This window comes from Lepidothrix coronata, unplaced genomic scaffold (assembly GCF_001604755.1).
Source record: "Lepidothrix coronata isolate B3197 unplaced genomic scaffold, Lepidothrix_coronata-1.0 Scaffold48, whole genome shotgun sequence".
Taxonomy (NCBI): Eukaryota; Metazoa; Chordata; class Aves; order Passeriformes; family Pipridae; genus Lepidothrix; species Lepidothrix coronata.
This window is the reverse complement of record NW_016690228.1, coordinates 5,464,385-5,484,879: the sequence shown is the minus strand read 5'-3', so window position 1 is coordinate 5,484,879 and position 20,495 is coordinate 5,464,385. Positions and strand designations below refer to the sequence as shown.

General features: G+C 37.8%; 1 protein-coding gene across 3 annotated transcripts in view; it reads right to left on the bottom strand.

Moving 5' to 3' along the window:
* Nucleotides 1-20,495, bottom strand: part of TRPC4 (transient receptor potential cation channel subfamily C member 4) — a 132,622-nt gene that overhangs the window by 81,093 nt on the left and 31,034 nt on the right. For 2 of the 3 annotated variants that reach the window (XM_017815161.1, XM_017815160.1), the window contains one exon: nt 1,675-2,079. In XM_017815161.1, coding sequence (XP_017670650.1) covers nt 1,675-2,052 — 378 coding nt within the window. In that variant the 5' untranslated portion in view covers nt 2,053-2,079. Of the gene's footprint in view, nt 1-1,674; nt 2,080-4,554; nt 4,641-20,495 lie in introns of those variants that run through there. The other variant, XM_017815162.1, reaches the window with a different exon arrangement.

Genomic DNA, 20,495 nt, shown 5'->3' with positions numbered 1-20,495 from the left:
TTTCTTATCTGTCCCCTCTGGGAATAACTTTTCATCAAGATAAAAAAAAAAAAAAAAACAAACCAGCAGAAAGGGTGAAATATTGACCTCACTGGATGGATGGCAAAAATTCCACTAACTTCAAGGGGCCAGGATTTTACCGCACATGACCAGATTTATACAAAGAAGCAAAGAGTCTGAAAATGAATCATCATCTAAACAATACGGCAAATGTTTACAAATAATAGTAATCAAAAAAGTTGTAGTTTGAAACAGTTTCAAAAGGAACTTGATTCTCCAGGGGAAAAAAAAAGTCTATAATTCTCAGTATCCAGATTTTATATCTTTAGCCCATTGCAATGATTTTTCAGCCAGCAGGTACCTTTGGTAACAGTAAATTCATTGTGGAATTACTGCAAAAATGTCATTCACATTTACATTCTCTTCAGCATGCCATTGGCCTAAAAATGAACCAATATGACTACCTACACATATGACACCCATAGAAGCTTAATGGTTGTTGGGGTCCCCAGTGCACACAACACCATACACATGTAAATAACCTGTTTGTTTAAAGACCATTTTTGCATGCACTGGCTTGCAAGCAGTACTTGCGTTGGCAATGGGCAAACCTAGCCTTTTACAGGCACAAAAGGAGATATCTCTGTTCAAACAATTTGTGAATAATGTTCATGCTTTACAGTAAGACCCCCAGCAAGTGCAACCAGGGAAACCAAGAAAGAGCAGAAGGAGCAAAGCTATTCATACAAGCAGCAGAATTAATGGGCAATGTTATCCTGTCTCCACTCTTTTCTTAAAATGAGAAGGCTAACTACTTCCTGGAGATGTCTCTCAAGGCAGTGCAAGGGGAAACAGAGTACGTATCACATTATGAATGAGCCTGTATGTAATGATTTTTTCCTTTGAGAGAAGACAGGAGAAAGGGAGAGGAGTTTGTACCTTTTTAGGTGTACTTGATAGGATGGATGACTACTTAAGACAGGGCTGAAGTTCTGATCAATTCAGTCATGCCTCCCAGTGTTGCCTTGCTGAGTTGGGAGATGATGACCTCCCCATGGAGGGGTTGAAACATTCATTGACTTTTATGGGAGTTTCATAATTAATTCAAATGGACCACATATTACCACTACTATTCTTTTTGGAATTATTTACTTCTTTGAATGATTAAAGACTTCCCAGCAGGAATAATGTTATCACTATACAGAGGGGGCTTATGGGAAAGACAAAGAGAGACTTTTAACCAAGGCCTGTAATGACACGGAAAGAGGCAAGAGTTTTAAACTGAAAGAGGGCAGGTTTAGACTGGGCAGAAGGAAGACATTTTTTACAGTTAGGGTAGTGAGACACTGGATCAGGTTGCCCAGAGAAGTTTTGGATGTCTCATCTGTGGAAGTGTTCAAGGTCAGGTTGGATGTGGTTTTGAGCAACCTTGTCTAGGGAAAGATGTCCCTGCCCATGTCAGGTTTTTCTGACTCAAAACAATTTGTGATTCTATGATGTCTAAACACAGATTAATACAATGCATACAGCATCAATGTAACTGATTTTTTGATTTTAAATATTTGTGTGCAAGGATGATGGTTGGTTTTGTTTTTCTTTTTGCTTACTCCCTTGGCCCAATTCTTCTCTTTACATTAGGGCAGACCACAAACTCAGAGAAAATCCTGCACGTACCTGTTTCTCCCCACTGGGCTTCTTGTGGTTTAACAGCAGCTCCACAGCACCAACTACCTCCTTCCGAATGGCATGCAACAGAGCATCTCCCACATACACATTAAAACTTAAGAGCAGCTCAATGAGCTCAAGGTTCTCATTTTCAATTGCAATAAGGAGTGCAGTTCTTCCCAGGGGATCAATGCAGTTAATATTGATCTTGAAATAAATTTCTGCTTCCTCCAAAGCCTTCTTTACACTGGCATAGTCTCCTTTCTCCACGGCGTTCAGATAGGCTTTTTCTGAATGAGACAGTTCAGACTCTGCCCGTACGATGCGAAGAGGGATACGATCTCTATAGGGAGCATTGACGCTTCTTTTATAGTAGAACTGGGCCATATTTTATGCCATTCTAATACTTTGTCTCTGCAAGATGAAAATAAAGATTAAGTCAATAATTTTGGGGGTACAGTGCATCAAATTAATATTTGCAATATACAAGTATTTAAAACTCATACTAAAAAGTGATGTTGAAACACATACAAATGGTGTCTATCAATAGAACTTCTAAGATCTGCAAGAGTAGAAGCCAAAATATTGCTTGTTTGTAACATACCAAGTGAAAGCATATCTGTCAGCATACCATTTGCTTGTATGCGTTTCTTAGACCTGTGGCAAACATGAAATGACACGATACAATGTAGTTTGCACCAAAAGTGTAGCTCCATTTCATCCTTAATTTCTTCATTCAGTTCCACTACCTCATGTTTCCCACAGTTGAAGAGTATGCTCATGCACAGTTGCCACTGCTCAGTAGATTAAAGGGCACGCACATCTTTTAAGCTTGATTGTAGTGGCTATGTCACCTCGAGATTGGTTCAGTTGCCCGTATAAGCTTCTGAGGCCTCTCTGAGATGCTCTACTTACGTCATCTGTACTCCAGCATGTCTCAGGTCATTCACGAGGTCTGTGCATGTTTGGTACCTCCATGAAAATGTCTCTGACATCCTACAGAAGCCATGTGTCATTTAAGGGTTGTGTGTAGACAACTAAATACAGCCCTTCCTACCTGTTTCTTTAGGCTGGGCAGAAAGAATATGATAGAATTTGAATAGTTATTAGCATTTACATCTTCCTAGTGCTCAAATTACCTATTTATCTGTGGGAAAACTTATTTTGCACAGTTCAGCGGTGAGCTTCCCTACGAAGATTTTGATTCAATCTCATATGCTATTAGAAAAACATTCACATAAAATGCTTTTCTAAGCAGCACTTACTAATGTATAAATTAAAATTCAGAACTCAAAAGGAAAAAACAAAATCCATAGGAGATAAATTTCCAAGGAGTGGTAGATAATAGTCACAATTTTGATTCTGTACTCTTCAGTTCTAAACCAGAATTAATACAAAAACATAGCAGCTATAAAACAACTCCAAAGTCTTACTTATAAAAAAGCATTTAATGTCTGTGCTTTTATTCTGTATACTTTATTCAAGGAATTTGCAAAAATAATTCCTTCTAACAGAATTATTTTCTCCTGAGTCAATCTTCTACTTGGGTAAGAAAAAAAAAAAGGAAGAGGAAAGAGGAAAGAGAAAAATTTGACCTCAAAGCAAAAAGTACACAAAAAATATTTCCCCCTGCTGTTCAATTAGAGGCCGAACAGTTTATCTGATGAAGAACTGCAGTTTCTTGAAATTTTCTCAGCTGATAATGCAAGTTGCAGTAAACCACTGCCTTTTCCTCCACTCCTTACTCCTTTCAGTCATTAAAATCTCTGTTGAGATCCTAGTTTAAAAAGATAATATATGTTTTTATTATTTTTAGGGTTTGATTCATCAAAAAAAAAGTCACTAACAGTAAGTGAGGAACATAGTAATTTATCTTCTCCACTCTTCTTATGCAGTGTGATGAGAGGTAAGTACAAAAGTACAAAGGCTGTTACTGAGTTGTTTTCTTTGTTTTTCAGAGCAGATCAATGGGACTAGAGGCAGGCAGAAGAAAGCAAAGGAGACACATGAGAAAAATTCTCCTCCATATCCAAATACAGGAGCTTGGGAATTGCAATCCTTTTCAAGATGTTTCCCAATTTTCCCAACAAAATGGTATCAGTCTGCAATCTGGGCTACTGGAAGTTGCACAGTTTGTGGATTATGTTCTGTCAATCTCACTCTAAGTAAAATACACTGCAGATTCATTGCACAGTTTTATACTCCTGGGACAGATATCACATTCTTATGGTTAATGCACTTTTATTTTACCAGTTAGATTTTAATTATTTCCTTTCAAAACTGGATTCAAGAAGGAAAAAAGTGTATGTTCAGACCCAAATTAACAGACTTAAGTGTAGAAGTTCACAAGTAGGTATCTACCAGGAAGGTAGGCTGCTACATTCCCATGATAGCCATAGAGATTTACAGCTTCATTCCTCTGCTCACAAATTGTGGTCTGGTACTGGATGCTGAAGGGCATCCTACCTGAGTCCAGCTGCCACCTCACAATGACTTCGGTCTCAATAATGACTCTATTTCATATCTGTCAGGCAGACATTGAATAATGCACACACATTATAGACACGTGGAGCAAACTGAGGGACTGCAACTGGAAGGTCAACGCTATAAACTTCTCTCTCTTGAAAGCACAGAAATGAATAAACAGATCATTATCTCCCTGTTTATTGTGAGTCAAATTAGGAATTAACTTATATCAATGAAACCAGGCATCATAGAGAAGCTTATGGTAGAAGAAGAGTAAAGCAACCTATGGATGGGATCTACCATAATTTCACTAGGGTCATTTGGGGATTCCTTGTTTCTTTATTTTTATAAGTGTGATGAAGATGTATTATTGTCTCACTGTACGCCATAAGGAAAACACTTGTTGGAACCTTTTTTGCTTACCTTCACATGATTCTTGAAAATTAGATCTGAGCTTAATTTGTCTCTTCTGAAAGAGACACATTAAGCACGCATTGTCATTCTTCCAAATAGCTGTCCTCTGCTAAGCCTTCTTGCCTGCACCACTTCCTGAAAATATCATCCATACATAAAGTTTTGTATTAACTAAAAATCTATGTTTACATGCAATTAGAAAGCAGAGATTAATTGCTGATACAGTATGATCCTGGAAGGTGATGTAAACATAAAAAATAATAGTTCATGGGTGTTTACAAAAATAATTTTTTGTTTGTTTGTTTTATTTACAGGTAGATAGTGTTGTATGACAACTGTTACTGTGCTGTCACACGTAAATGCATGCATATGACAAATTTACATGGGCATATCATGAGAGCTGTAAGTGCTCGGAGTAGCCAGCAGAGCTAAGGAAGTCTCCAATTGCTTTGAGCTTCTCTGCAGGAACAAGAGGCTAAAAAACCAAGAGGTCCACTAGAACAGTGTGAGGGAAATGAAAGAAAAAAAAACATGGTTCAAAACTTGAAAAATTGTAACTATAGTCTCCAAAGAGTCCACACATCAGGCACATAATAAAAAGACTTCTCAAAAGAAACAAAGACAAAAAACCTCTCTAAATAACTATGTAGTGCTTCCTGCCATGCCCAGGAAATATCATCAGCACTTGAGCAGGAAAAGTATATAAAAAAGGAAACTGTAATACTTTGACAGAAAATAGACTCTTATGAGACAAGATTTTCTTTCTTAACATGCAGTTTTATTTACACCTACTACAGACAACTATTTCAAATTATATGGGAATGGTTTTTTTCAGGCAGGAACGGTAACATTTCACCTTCTTTGCAAACCTTTAACATTTCCACTCTATCATTATTTAATAATTTGATAATTCTAAGAAAGTCTGATGTTACGAATTCTACTGATGCTAAATAAACAATAGGAAATTTTCTTCTGGTGCTATATTGTGTGTGTATATATATATATATACACACACACATGCACATTATAATTCCAGGTACACAGAAATTTCCCCATCAAAGATACAGCTCAAAAAAAAAAAAAAAGGCAATTAGAATTCCTTGGCATTTATCTGACCTCTGTGTTTGCCATATTTGCTTCCTCTACACATATGACTATATCTTCCTTATTTTTCCAGGGAACCCTAACTTGCATTTCCCTTGCATGCTGTCCCCTATGCCAAAACACTGTCAATAGCCAGGTGCAGGAGACGTATTGGAGTGACCCATTAACAGGCACCAAGGGCCTCTGTGACAAGCCATTTCTACTGCCAGTCACAGCAACTGTGCTTACAGATTGCAACCCTTTCAGAGACAGGAAAAGACCAATGACAACATACCTTCTTCAGCAGATGAGCAGCCGGAGGGACATGGATGTGCTCCATAGTATCCACATGTGCAATTTCTGAAACCCTCACTGACGCTACCCTTCTAAAGATACGTTATTTCCAACATTGACCACTGTTACACTTACTATAGCAGCATATATACTATATAGCTTCTCCTCTGATGTCATCAAAAGCACACTTCTGATTTTGCTCATGAGTTTGTTTTTCAGACTATTTGCATGAAAAACAAACAAACAAACAAACCATTCCCCGAAACTTCCTTACTATGGTGTCACTCTACTCAGGAAACCAGAAAACTTACGACAAGTGAATAACATGCTGATTTCACTGTGATCTTCTGAAACTATTTTATATGCAATTTTCATGGCAAAGGAAAGTTTCTGACATTTGCTATGTTCATGAAAGTATGAAATTTTCTTTCTAAAATAGACGTGTGACATCCCAGCTTTAATCTGACACAGAACCCTATTTGATACACAGTAAAAATGATGTTCAAAGAGCATTTTGGAAAGCAAGACTATAGCTCTGATAAATCCCAGTCCAAACGAAGCATAAAGTTCCTTCACTGTCAGTCACTAGAATAGATTGTTTCATTTCAACAAGCACAAAAGAAATTCAAGTAAGTCTTTGATCTCTGAACCCAGCATCAGTCCAGAAACTGGCATATAACCAAAGTTAAACAAATAACTTAAACATGCTTCTAGCATTAAGATCAACTGGATAGGCTGTGCCTATACTGTTAAACATACTTCACTCAAAAATAGGACAGCTGAATGAGAACTGTCTATTGGGAATAATTTAAGGTCCATGCTAACTCCCACACTTTGCCTGAAAATTTCATAGGAAGATGTTAATTGGGCTGAGACAACAATTGGATTGATTCCAGGGACTGCTCAAACAACTTCAGCTGCAGGTGACGGAGTTTCACTGACCATGTATACCTTTAGCACTGTTTATTTTACAACTGCTCTAGCTGGCAATACAGTATCCTGACCTGAAGGTAATTTTTCATTGTTAGAACTACAATCAGCTTCAGACTTGAAAGCTAACAATAGCAAAAGTAGCAATTTGGACTTTTAACACTGAGTCATGCATGCAGGAGATAAACTGAATAGCTCAGTATGGTGTACGTTCCCTCTGAGGCCATTGATTACTTTGGAAAAGAGCTAAACCTCTTGTTTGTTCTCTGGTTTAAGTACCCTATAATCCAAGTTGCAGTAAAGCAAAGAACATGACTTACAGCTGCAGTGAATGATGGGAGGCAAGCTGTCATGTTGTGTTCTAGCTTCAAAATCAGCAAGGCAGGATATCAGCTATAAAGAACAACTTTCAGGGGCAAAGGTACAAAGGATATACGACAATGGATATAAACTCTACCACCATTTTATATGAGCATCTTAAAAGATCGAGTCCCAGGAGAGTGCAAATGCTGACACTGAATGTGATAAACCTTTGATGCAGTGACACAGACTACTTGCTTAGGGTTTTTGGGATTTTTTTTTTTTTTTGCGAACTTTAAGACAGGATGCAATTTCATAGCATTTTGGGAGAGGTTAAAGCATGGTGCTTCATATATAGCATACGAATGTTCTGTAAGTTCATGTGATGCCAAATGGAAGAAAATTTGCATTTCTCGGGCTAATGTCACAGCAAATCATAGTTGAGAATGACAGGTTCTTCTTTTAACAGTGACCTTTAAGGTCAGCAATGGTATCAGCTTCAGGTTTGAGAAATATCAAAGTATAAAAAAAAACCCTTTAAGAGAGGCATTAGAAATTACTAACTGATCATAGAGGGGTAGGATGATTTGGGGTCAGGAATGCAGTATTGTAAAGCTGCATAATTTTTAAAATCAGAGATATTCAAGAACTTCCTTCTTCAAAAACTCCTAAAACTGAGCCTAATTTTATTTACTTTATGAGCGAAAAATCAGATAGCTCCCCCATGAAAGAGCACCACTAGCTCACAGAAGTATCATTAGATGACAATATTAAATTAGTTCATCTTCCCAGTTTTATTTAAACTAGAAAAAGATACTGTTTGGAAAAAAACAAGATGTATTGTTTCCTCTTGCTGATGGGTAGAATTATGCAAATATCCTTGGGAATCTATGGGAATGACTCTGAAGCCTGAGCTATTTGTGCTTGCTCAGAGGGGAATTAATAGTGAAGCATTTAAGCCTGCTACCAGAGCAAAGGAGACAAAGTCTGCTTTCCACTGACTGACATGAACTTCTTTGAAATGATGGAGTGTGAATTATGTGAGTCCAGCCTACACCCAGTAGGCACCTAGTTTGGGTTGGGAAGGATAGAGACAGCAATAACACAGATAATGATCTTGAGTGACTGCATCATCCAGTTGAACTGACCTTCCTGTCTCCTTGGCTGGTGTTATTCCCCTGGGTAAACTAAAGGAGCTCTCAAAAATAGTTTTCAAGAGAAAGTACTTCAGTATCATCTGGCTACACATAAGGCTGCCTTCCAGCATTTCCAACAGTAGTGCTGATCTAATGCCCTGTGGATGTAATTCTGCAGCAGTCATGCAGCATGGCAACAATTCTCAGGAGATGTGGGGAGTGGGCTGTCCCCTGCTCCTGGAGAGAGTGGGTGGTCTTTCTCCAAACGTGGAAAGCACAGGAGAAGAAAGTATACAATTTCTGCTGAGAAATCAAACTATGGTTGGGCAGAAATGGTCTGACTGTACAAGTTCACTTGAGGAGGAAAGGAGAGAGGATGCAGGTTAGCTTCGGAAATATGGGACAGGAGCATTACTTGTGGAGTTACACTATAAGTGGCAGTGATCATTCTGTGTTTCAAGGTACATTTTCACACAGAACCATGTCTTGCCATGCTTCACATGATGCAGTTCCAGGCAGCATGCAGTTTGGCCAGAAAAGGGAGGGTTTGGGCAGACTGCCCAAATACTTCTAGTAAAGATTTGCTAATAAAAACTCTCCATTGTGGGTCCATTTTCAGATGTACAAGCTAAGCCACCCTCAGGATAAGTTACAACACTTCGTAGTATCTAAGCCAACAGAGAGCCAGCTGTGAAGAGATCTGTGTACAAACATATACGCTCGCATAAGCACTTTAGTACTGGCTGCTGCCCTCAGAGTGGTATGTGTATTTTGTGGGGAGCCTCGAAAGAGGCTGAACTAAAATAAAACAAAAGCTGGCAATAAATAAAGGCTAGTTAGGAGAAACTGTTCAGGTTTTGGAATTTACTGGCCTTTTTCTACCCACATCCTTAGTGGTTCTGACCTCTCACTGCTTAGAGACACTTGAGTCAGTGCATTTTAATACATGTTCCTGAAGGACTTCATAAAACTAAAATCAGGAAAACTTGTTATGTAAGCTCACCTACCAATAATAACCCACTAACTCAAGTAAAAAGAATTATAATGATCAATCAAATCAAAATCAAATTTATATTTAAACAGACCATTTAAACTCAATAGTAGATGATGTTCCACAATCTAATTAGTTAGATAACACAAAATGTAGTTATACAAGTCTAGAAAAAAATGGTTACACATTGGTGATAAACCCCCAACAAAAGAATTTTATTTAAATCTGTCAAATATATAATTTGGTTAGTTAACTAGTCTAACAGCAAAACCTAATTACTATCTGGACCAAAGCCTGACAAAACTAATGCTAGCATTTTTCTCAAGAAATTGTATACTTATGTGATGACTAAGCCCTTCCTGCCCTTGTATCAATAAAGACTTCAAAGAATAGAATAGAAAACCAAAACTCTGACAACTCCTATTTACCAGAAGTCATAAAATGACAGCTTCATATAATTCAAGACCTTTAAATGTATAGCACAGAACATGCCCTAATGAATAGCTTGATAAGGTATTATATAAGGCTTCTTAAATCCAGGGGAACAGTTCTTTCCAGAAATTTGCCTACATGGCCAAATTGTCATTTATGCTTATGCCCAAATAACATTTCAGGATTAAAAGTCTCCTGCTAAGTTAGAACAGGAGTGAAAAATATAAATAGTAACAATAAGAGAATTCTCATTGCTAGGGGGTGATGAAACCAGAAAGCTGTCATGGGGATGCCCTGGCTTACAAAGGCACTTCTGTTATAATGCTCTATAGATCTGTGACCCAGCAGTAATTATGTAAGAGTGGTAATAGCTCAAATACTTGGAGCACTCTTCAGGAAGTTTGTATTTTCTTCTCTGTGTGGGAAAAGGTCAGAATGATATGCATCGGTGTATTACAACACAGAAACTTTAAAAAACAGGTAACTTGAAAATCTAAACAACAAATCTAGCTCAACACTTACTTATGAACTGCTTTCTGAAGTATTATGTAAAGTCCATTACTGTAAATAATGACTCCTCTCCCAAACATATAATTCATTATTCCAGCATATTATTCACAGAAAAAATATATTTGACAGATAGGAAAATACCAAATAATTGACACATAAAACTTTCACTGTGGAAAATGCATCTTTTCACGATTTCCAACTGGCAGAAGATTAATTCTGCATGCTTTTAGCGCAGTTTTTCGCTCATCTAGTTTAAAAAGTAATCAATCAGATTTATCTCTGGAAATAGGGAGTAAGCAACTTCATTTTGAAGCACCTGTGTTTCTGCACCTCGAGCCAGAGGGACAAGTTCTTCTAAACACAAGCTAACCTAACTCAGATTCTTAATGCAGGAATACCTCTTCAGCAAGACAACCAAATAAAAGTTGAAGAGAACAGGAAGTGACATTAAAATTTCAGGAAAATGAAACTTGGTTACAAGAAACTCTTTGAAACAATACTTTAACTATCAAGTAGACCAGATGCTATGAGAGATTCACAGACTAAGGATTACTATAAATATCTCATTTGAACTCTGACATAAGGCTGGTAAAGAAAAAATCAGCATGGCTTCCTGGTCCTGAGAAGTCTGAACTGGAAAAAGCTTCCTGGGCAACCAAACCCAGCCTCTTACACGAGCAGCTCTCTCAAACAATCTGACTCTGAAAAAATCAGATTCCCTATTACAAGTATCTGGGATCTCCCCACTTGGCCCACCTTCCCCTCCACTGCTTCTGTGAGTGACAAAGCCTCATTCTTCTGGCATGACAACTTCCTCAGTCCTAAATTAAGTTCAGCTGTTGAGGACTACTGACAGGATCATCCTTCCTCCAGTATATTTGGAAAAAAACTATACTTTCTTTAGACTTCCTTTTGCCAGGCTGCACAAATCTGGCTTCTTTACAGCTCCAGCCCATTCCTTGCACATTGGTGCCACCTGAAAACCCCAGGATGCCCCACCTGTCCCCAGCTGCTGCCCTGAAAGAGCACTGGTCCCCTCTAGCTCTTATGTCACACCCCTGGTACCCTCAGGCATTTAACTGGCAGTAGACATCCACAAGTGGTCAGTTGACTTTAACCTTCTGTCTCCTTCATGTTTGCACTATGCCTTTGTCATACCACTTCTTCTGAGTGACCGAAGTGTAGCTGTTACTCCAAGATACACCTCTCTGCATTCTTGTACAATGATTTCAATACTTTTCTATCTTAGGCTTAGATATTTTACTTGATTAAGTTCTAAACCTACCATCTTCTTGTTCAAGTCTGTGTCATAATCATCAACCTTCAATTTGCCAATAACCCATGTTCTTTCCCTCCTCAGCTGTTCTCAGTCAATAAACTTGGAAAGGAAAAAAAATAATTTTACAAATTATTCTTTATTTACAATTTATTTACAATACAATTCTATACTTAAATTATTACAGAAATGCTTGTGATACTTAAGTCTGCAATGATGCATATATGTAAGAACTTCTTTACTTCTAGCAATCCTCTTCCTCTCCAGTGCTTCAGTTTTAGTCAGTTTTCTCTTTACTTAGATGTCTCACACAGGTCTCTGACTCTGTTACTACTCAGTAAGTCTTTGACTCTATGACCTCTTGTAGTTATGAATGTCAAATGTTCCTTCCCTGTGAACAGCATGAACTTTATATTTGAAAACTTTGTTCTAAATATACCCATCACCATTTTATTTTATCGAGTAAGATAGGTGGAATATAAATAACAGTGAGGCAAAAGAAAAGCGATCATCAAGAGGCTAAAAGTTATAGTGTTTACTCTTTTTTTGAAATAAGTAAAATGACATCCACTTCATACCAGTGAATGTAAGAGGTAAATACTGTAGGTATTAACCATATACAGTGGTGCTGTACCTAGATGAAATATATCTAAATTTAGACAGCTTGTTAAGGTTTCTAAGTTGGAATGTATTTATCTTGTTGTCTTTCTAGAGTTAGCGAAAAAAGAGAAGGAAAGTTCTGCTGCAAACAATTCAGTCAAATCTCTATTTCTTTCTTTTGACTGGTACAGGTGCGTATGACTCTAGGCCTGAACATCTGCATTTGAAGAAGTCTCTGAACCAAAGATGTTCAGAAAGTTTGTTTTGAAAAGAAAAAAATGGCAAATAAGAAATTGCATTTGGTCAAAACCAAAGGAATACAAATGTACAAAAGACAACATGCCCTATCTTGATTAGGAATATCAAGAATATCTCCTGATATGTGGGATATGCAGGTTCCTGTCACTACTGTAAACCAGATACATAAATAACCTATCTGCAGGCTATGCGACAATCTGATTTTGGAAAGATTTCCCTTTGCAGGAAACTCTTTTTTTACTCTAATTCTCTTCTATGTACAAATACATATAACAGCACATAAGGGACTGCACCATGAGTTATGGCACATGTCCCCTTTCAGATGTTGTGCTAAACCAACATATCAAACCAGTGGTGGCCACTAGAAATCTCATGAACTGTCCCGAAATATTAAAGGTCACTCATGTTCAAGGGATATATACATACAATTCATTATAGCTGGTAAGGGAAGTAATACCTACTTTTCCCTGAAATTAGTTTTCTGAGAGATGAAACTGACCCTAAGCTGCATAAAGAAGTTGACCTTCAAATACATATGTGCAAGCTATTAACATTATTCATCACTGTGCGGGTGTATCCTACATTCTCCATAGTCCTCTGCATGGTAATGTTGCACGGTTAGTGACATACTGAGTGTATGAATTTCTTTAAAACGCAGTTGCTAATGATGGAGTTTCCATTTTTTCGGGGGTTTTTTTTTACTTCCAAAGGATGAAGGTTATCTTTAGTGGTAATAGACAGACTACCTGCATTCCTGCATTGTTGTTTTCCCTTTAAGAAGGGTTTCAGCTTTCTTTCTGACTTCAGGGAATAGGAAGAAATTGAAACAATGCTATTTTGATACTGAACTTCTGGAAAAAATTTATTCCTGTGAGCAAGGAATAAAGTAATATTACTAATGTGAATGAGAACAGTTTGGTGTAGCTACTAAGAAAAAAAGGAGCTTGTAAACACAACGTAGGTTTAGATACTATCTAACGGCTGCAGCATTTTATATTTCATCTTCTCACTTATTAAATTGCCATGTTAATATGAGATCAGGCCAATGTTTTGAACACTCAGCACATTGTTCCAAAGCGTAATGTTTCTGAACTTTAATATAAGCACCTTTTAACATAATTTTTAAAAAATAACATCAGGTTCCATCCAAGTCAATGCAGGCTCTTAGAAAATTGTATTTTATAAAATCAGAACACATCTCAAAGTATTTACACATAGATTTTGGAATTTAGGAGATTAACACCAAATCAAATGGTTTCAGCTTTCAAGTAAGTGCAAGAGAGGAGACCCAGGTCAAGATGAATTGTAGTTGCCAGAAAAATTTGCTAAAGTGAGAGGCAAACCAAGATAGAAGATGGTCTATGAAGTATGTAAGAGTGCACATATCAGGATATGGACAAATCAGGACCTGATGAAAGAAAAAATAAATATCCAAAATAGGTATTTAGGGAGAACAGTAGGGCAATTGAAACAAAAAAAAAAAAAAAAAAANAACACATGAAACTGCAAAGAAAATGATGAAAATCTAACGATGACTCTTAGAAATTCCACACACAGGAGGTTCATTAACTAAATAAGGAACAGGTTATTCTGGCCTGACAGTAACATCTTCCCTGAAAGCAAAGCTAACAAATTTTGATACAGCAACGTGCCCTCCAGCCATTGCTTCCCCACACCTCAAGCGGTGTCCTTGGCAGGGATCTCCATTTGTCCCTGATGAGCTGTGCTGCTTCACAGGACTCCCATTAACCCCCGGGACATCCACAGACAGCTATGCTGAACGCTGCTCACTGCTTAAGTGGGTTAGTGCCCTGATGTTCTGGGTACTAAAAACATCAGTGGTTTCTATTCAAGGAAATCTAAAATTACGACATTCTTTCCATCGGGAGCTACAGCTCCAGACATGTAATAGCCCTTAACAAATAATCAGGAACTGTCAACATAATATCATCCATCATAAAAGCAGTTGATACTGTTTTACCAGAGCTCTGAGGAGAAAAAGTGGACAAACAAATGAAAATAAACCTTTTTAAAATTAATGCCTGTGAATGGAAAGAAGACTCCTTTTAGGAATCAAAATATTCAAATCAACTTTTTTTTACAGCAGCAAAATTTCAAGACTATCAGATGTCATGGATAGCATGTTACTGAAGCACGCATCCCTCAGTTTTCTACCCTCACTGCTTGGAACAAGGGGGAAAATTGAATTGCCATTGGCACATACTGTACTTAAGTGCTTACTTACCTCTGGTTGTATAAGGAGATGCTGGACAAGGTTTTAATGTAACCATTCCCATGGTAACCATTCTCATGGTAAAAATGAGCAATTTTGTTTTTCAGGGATAGAACTGTTTCTACACTAATCACACTCATTTGCTTAGATAGTGAGACAAATGGGACTAATTCAAGGATAGTAGATATTGCCTTTACAGAGTAGTTCCAAAGCTCATTGCACAGTGGCATGTCAGGGAGAACTTAATCAAGCTAATTGTCTCAAAACATAAGGTCAACCTCAAGGTAGAAAAACCAGCTGTTAATAAAACACTCCTCAGAAACAATTACTCAGTTTGACTGAACAGGAGTATCTTCGTCCTGCATTTTACAGAGATCTGTAAGAGTAACAAATGTCCACCGTTTTTAGCAGTGGCTTAGCAACTGACAGGACCAGGCCAGAAAAGAAATTGTAACAACATAAGAACAAGAAGAAATGGGCAGTGGATCATGCAACTGAATGTGTCCATCGGAATATGGTAAATAACACAGAATTGAGAATTATACCCAGTGGCAGGGGACCCTAAAAGCATACTCATATTTATTTTGGAAAAGCAACCAACTCTTTGGATGAAAGCTGTGTCAAAGTGCTGCATATATTTGACAATCATTTACTAGCAAGTTTTTGGCATTTTGCTTCAGGCAATCTCATGTCCTTAGACTACTTCTTTTTGGAAGATAAAACTGTGAGTGGGATTCAGTTCAGGGTTAAGACACCTACGTTAAATGTCTAAATGTAGACATCGACATTTGAGATAAGTCCCCAAAACTCCCTCTGTTGTCAGTGGATAACCAGGACAGGATTAGATTTTTTAAACAGAGAAACTAATGACCTTTAAGATATTCTACATGCCTGAGACATCCCTGGGCACTGGCCAGATAGACTATATCCTTCTTTGTCCACAGGTAGAATCCAAGAAGGATGCCATCTCAGATGTCACTAGACATATACCTTTTAGCCAACTTTATCACAGCTTTAGTCAGTAGAACTAGCAGCACTTGCAAAGTGATTCAAGTCACCTAAGGTATCAATATGCCAGTCAGCTACATGGGCTATGCTCTCACCCAGCATACTTATTATGGGCACTTGCATGTAGACCCTGTGTGGGTCTGGAAGCAAATCCCGTATGCTGAGCCCATAAGATGATACACTAGGGTTTCAGAGATGAACTGGGTCATGTGAAGGTCATGACAGATAGGAAACTGGCTGCCTCCAGGGCAGGTATCCTCTGCCAAGTTACTGACCAGAAAGCCAAGGAGCACACTGAGTTTAGATGTCTGCTGGGGAAGAACGAATGCAGACAGTCTGCAGCAAGGGAGATGCAACACCAGGGGTGTTACTGTTAGTATGCTCCCTGCCTCTGAAGTCTATAAAAAAGCCACACACTGGGGCAGAGGGAAAGAAAGGAGCATGTCTCTTCTCCCCGTGGTGTCAGTGAGTCAACAAAGACTGAGAGCTCAAAACTGCTGGCAACATATTGCAGTGGGTGGGAGATACCTGTGGAGTTGCACCTCATTACACGTGTGGAGTATGCCATGCACTTGTTGCTACTAATATTAAAATCAAGAATGTCTCCCATTAAATCTATACCTGATGAGAAAATGAAGATATAATACATTAGCAGCCATTGTTTGGCACACATGAGGCTGTTGCAGGCGCTGCTCTACTTTTGGGGAAATTAAAGTCTTGCCTTGACACAAAGTGCTAACAGGCAACCAGGTGTTATCATCCCACAGCTTGGTACCCTGTTACTCCACATTTGAGCAAACTCAGAGCCCTTCTGGCCTGCCATCTGGTTATTTCTGATCTATGGTATTTGTCTCACTACTTGCCCCACTAGAGATATATACTGCTAGGATTAAATCAAAGGTGCCAAGATTTCCCAATAATTTTCATAGACACATGATTATCATATCACATTAGAAAGGCAAACCAGCACAGACTATAAATGATGAGCACATATGTATGTATTTCAACACCAGTAGAGAACGTTTCACAGTCCAACACACTTCACTACTCAAAATGCTTTCCAGATATTTCGCTCATATTTTACTTTGCTAACTTTCACCCCATTACTTCTAATTATAGTCACACTGACCTACTTAAGTAAATTTTGCTAACAGCCTGCTTACTGACAACCACTCATCCAAGTTCTTTTCATCTGTGACATCTATTAACCAGAAAGATTTGGAGTGTACTGGATATATGTCTGCTTTTTGCTAGGGGACAATGGCCAAAGCTTTCTAGTGCATTCACAACCTTTTGCTGTCACATTTTCATTATGTGACAGCATAAAATGGCTTCAGTGTCATGTCTCACCTCTGAAGCAAGAGTCTTTATCCCTACCTTTACCTTCACATTTCTTCAATCAACTTTTCATTTTATCCACACCTCTCCTCCAAAAAAAAAAAAAAATTAACTCAGACCAGACTAAACCAAGAATAGAAAGTGTAAAGGAAATTAAGCCAGTGTTCTTGAGAACACTGCTAGCAGCCTATCTGCAAAAATTCAGTTTGTGTCAGGTGAGAAGGTAGAAGCGAAGAACTGAATTGGCTGGTGACCAGATCTACTTCTACAAGTCCAGTCTGATTTGATGAGAGCAGATGTGTGACTGCTAAAATAGCTAATCTCTGCCACGTTGCTTTTAACTGTGGAAAGCAAGGCTGATCAAGAGCAACCACCAAAGAGGAAGCAGGAGCAGGTGTACCTGTGCCATGAAAAGAGCTGTGCTATCTCAGCTATATTCGGAAAACCACCTGCTACCACACAGAACTAAGGCATGTGACAGAACTAAGGCATAAGGAAAGTACTAGCTTGCTTATTGAGACTTGCTTTGTGCTCCTCAAAATCATGTGCAAACATTCAGTGGGTCATGACGGTGCACTGGAGTTTGAGCATTATTTTTTTGTGCTGTCATGCCTAGAGGAATAGACACTATAAGACTGTATCTGCCTCAGCAAATATCACAGTACAGTAGCAGCAGATCTCCTCGCTGAAAGCCCTGTATTTCAGGTGATTTACCTCAGATGAGCTCTATCCTGGTCATGCAAGCTGAGTGTTAGCAGCTGGAGTGTGGTAGGAATGCTCCTGGAGTGAATATTCTGGCTTTGGATCCTGTGGAGGAATCTAGTCCACATATTCCAGACCGCTCTGCAGTGCCAAAGTGTGGTAGGAGAAGGAAAAGCAGGAGGGAAAAACACTAAAAGGGTACTTTGCTGTTATGATACTAGACTAATGTAGATGCAGCTACAATTATTCAATCTCTTGTTTTCAGATTTCAAACTCTAGTGCTGACATAAATTGCTCTGATCATTAAATACATAAAAAGGTTCCCCCTTGTTTCATTGGTACTTGACAGTATTGCAGTTATTTCCATGGGTTCTGGTGGCTGGTATATGGAATTGCTTAATTTTTTTAAGAAGCAGTTGGTCTTATCAAGGGAAGGGTTCAGTTACCTATATGACAGCATGATCTTTAGTACATGAGTAAGTTCTTACTCTCTGTGTTGAGTCCCTTCCAACCCAAACTGTTCTATGATTCTATTATTTAAACCCCGCTTCTTTGTGAAAAGACAGGTCCCACCCCTGCCCCACTCCCTCCCCTTTTCCACATAGTCAGAGGAAATTGTTCTTCAAGTAAGACACTCAGACTTTCTCTTGAAAGTAAGACACTATAATCCGCTTTTCAGGAAAATGAGCTTGGATCACTCCTTTCAAACCAGGAGGACATGTTATTCTTGATGTTCGCAAAATGGTTCAGTGTTCAGAGTACTGGGTCAAATCTTGAACATTCTGAGATGGTTTATATACATATATGCTAATCATAGTGTTGTTCTGAAGCATCATATTTTTCAGTATTCCTTCTGAATTTTACTATTGAAAAAGAAATTCAAAATTGATTACAGTAGGGAGAAGGGACAAGAGCCTGATACCAAAGACTAGTGCTTATAGCACTTTCTTGAAAGAGCCATGTTCAGTTCTGTATTCAGGACTGGCTAGCACTAAAGGCTCAGGAGCTAAAATAGAAACCTTCAGGTAGGCCTTTTACCAAGCACAGTGTTAGAATTATAACAGGACTGTAATTAGAGTATGTTCAAATTTATTACATGGTCTAAAAATTGAGACTATGAACTGAAAATTATAATTTAATTTTTGCCCTACAAACTTTTTGTTTATAATTTTCCATAGCAAAATGTTGCTCTGCCAGTGTGTAATGTTAACTTTGAACATGCATTGAAAAGAATTTGGATTTATGCTTTCTATGCATTCTATAGTACGGATCAAGTAAGTGGAATATAATATTAAAAAAAAGTCATTCTATTTTGGCTGACTCTACAGACTTTAAAAATTATAGTTATTAAATTCTATCCACCATTTGTACTGACCTCAACAACAAGTCAAAAGTGATTTGTCTCCAGCTACCTCTAATTTATTTTCTTATTCCTTCCTGATTGAAAACAAACTTCTGTGGCTGTTTTTCTAATTTTGTAACTGTTATATATAATGGACTGGCATTATATTTCATCTGCTACTATGAAAGATTCACTGGCTTTTTAACTATCCTTCGGAAATTCTGCAAGTTAGCCTTGGTAGTGAAATACTGTTTTAGATGGTAGGACAAGAAAAACTATTGCATGCTTAAAAACATATCTGGAAAAGTCTCCTATAATTGAGGGATTTCCAATTGCTTATGTTCATTTGCAAGTTTGAACCACCTCTGTCATCTAGGAAATTGTGACAGTTTCTTAATTAATTACCATGTGGCTTTTTTAAAAGCAAATCTTAACTGTTACCACTATGCTGAATGTGAATAAAGATGCTTTGTATATTCTTGTATTGTGATACTATTTCTGATTATTACTAAAAGAAATGTAAAAAAAAGCTCCTCACATGAGAAGAAGCTTTGTCCCTCTTAAATGTTTGCTTCAGTAGACATAGCGGTATTCTAAATTACAGGGATTGTTTGGATCAAATACATCTTTATCACGGATATTTCTTCTGAAAAGACATTCATATGACTTGAATCTTCTACTTGTGTACTTTGTAAAATGCAGGTGGAGAACGGAGACCGAAATGACAAGCCATCTGGTAGCTTGTCAGGTAAAAGGGATCTGAGATATTTCCTGCTGCTTAAACAACCTTTAAAGTTGATCTAGTTATGACTTTTTTTTGATAGGTGGACTTTTGCAGAATAACAAAACTCCAAGGACTATTTCATCAAATTTGCAGTACAAACTTTATGGGAAAAGGCTGTCATCTTGCATCAGGTTAATGTACTACAAATAATTACCACTCCTATAACACCCTCACTCTGCATCTCAAACAAATCAGTTGCCAAGTGCAAAGTTCTAAGCTTTTGTCAGCCAACTGGTAAATATTTCTAACTTCTCCATCCCAAGCTTGTAAATCAAGAAAAAATGTAGCTAAAATAAAATGTTCTGAATTACAACTTCCACCATGGTCTAGCCAACAAATAAAACATACTTCATTACTTACATAAATTATTTTACCTGAATACCTAGAAGCTAACACCCAAAACACAAAGCAACTGTGGTGGTTACTGTACCAGTTACTCTGGAATGTAACAGAAGATGTATGAAAAAGGAAACAGAACTACAAATTGTGCTGTATCACATGACCATGCCAGAAACATACTTGGAAAAAAGAACTGAAATTTTTTCCTGTACTTTTCATGCTCCTTGGCCATTAATTCACACTGTGAGTGTACGCAGGGCTGCCCAGTTTAAGAGCATAACAAACGAAGGAACATAACAAACTATTTCAACCTTAGTGAGAGGACACGGGCAAAGAAAATAATCTAATCATGAAAAGATGATAATGCAATGAATATCAATCAGTTTTAAAGTGA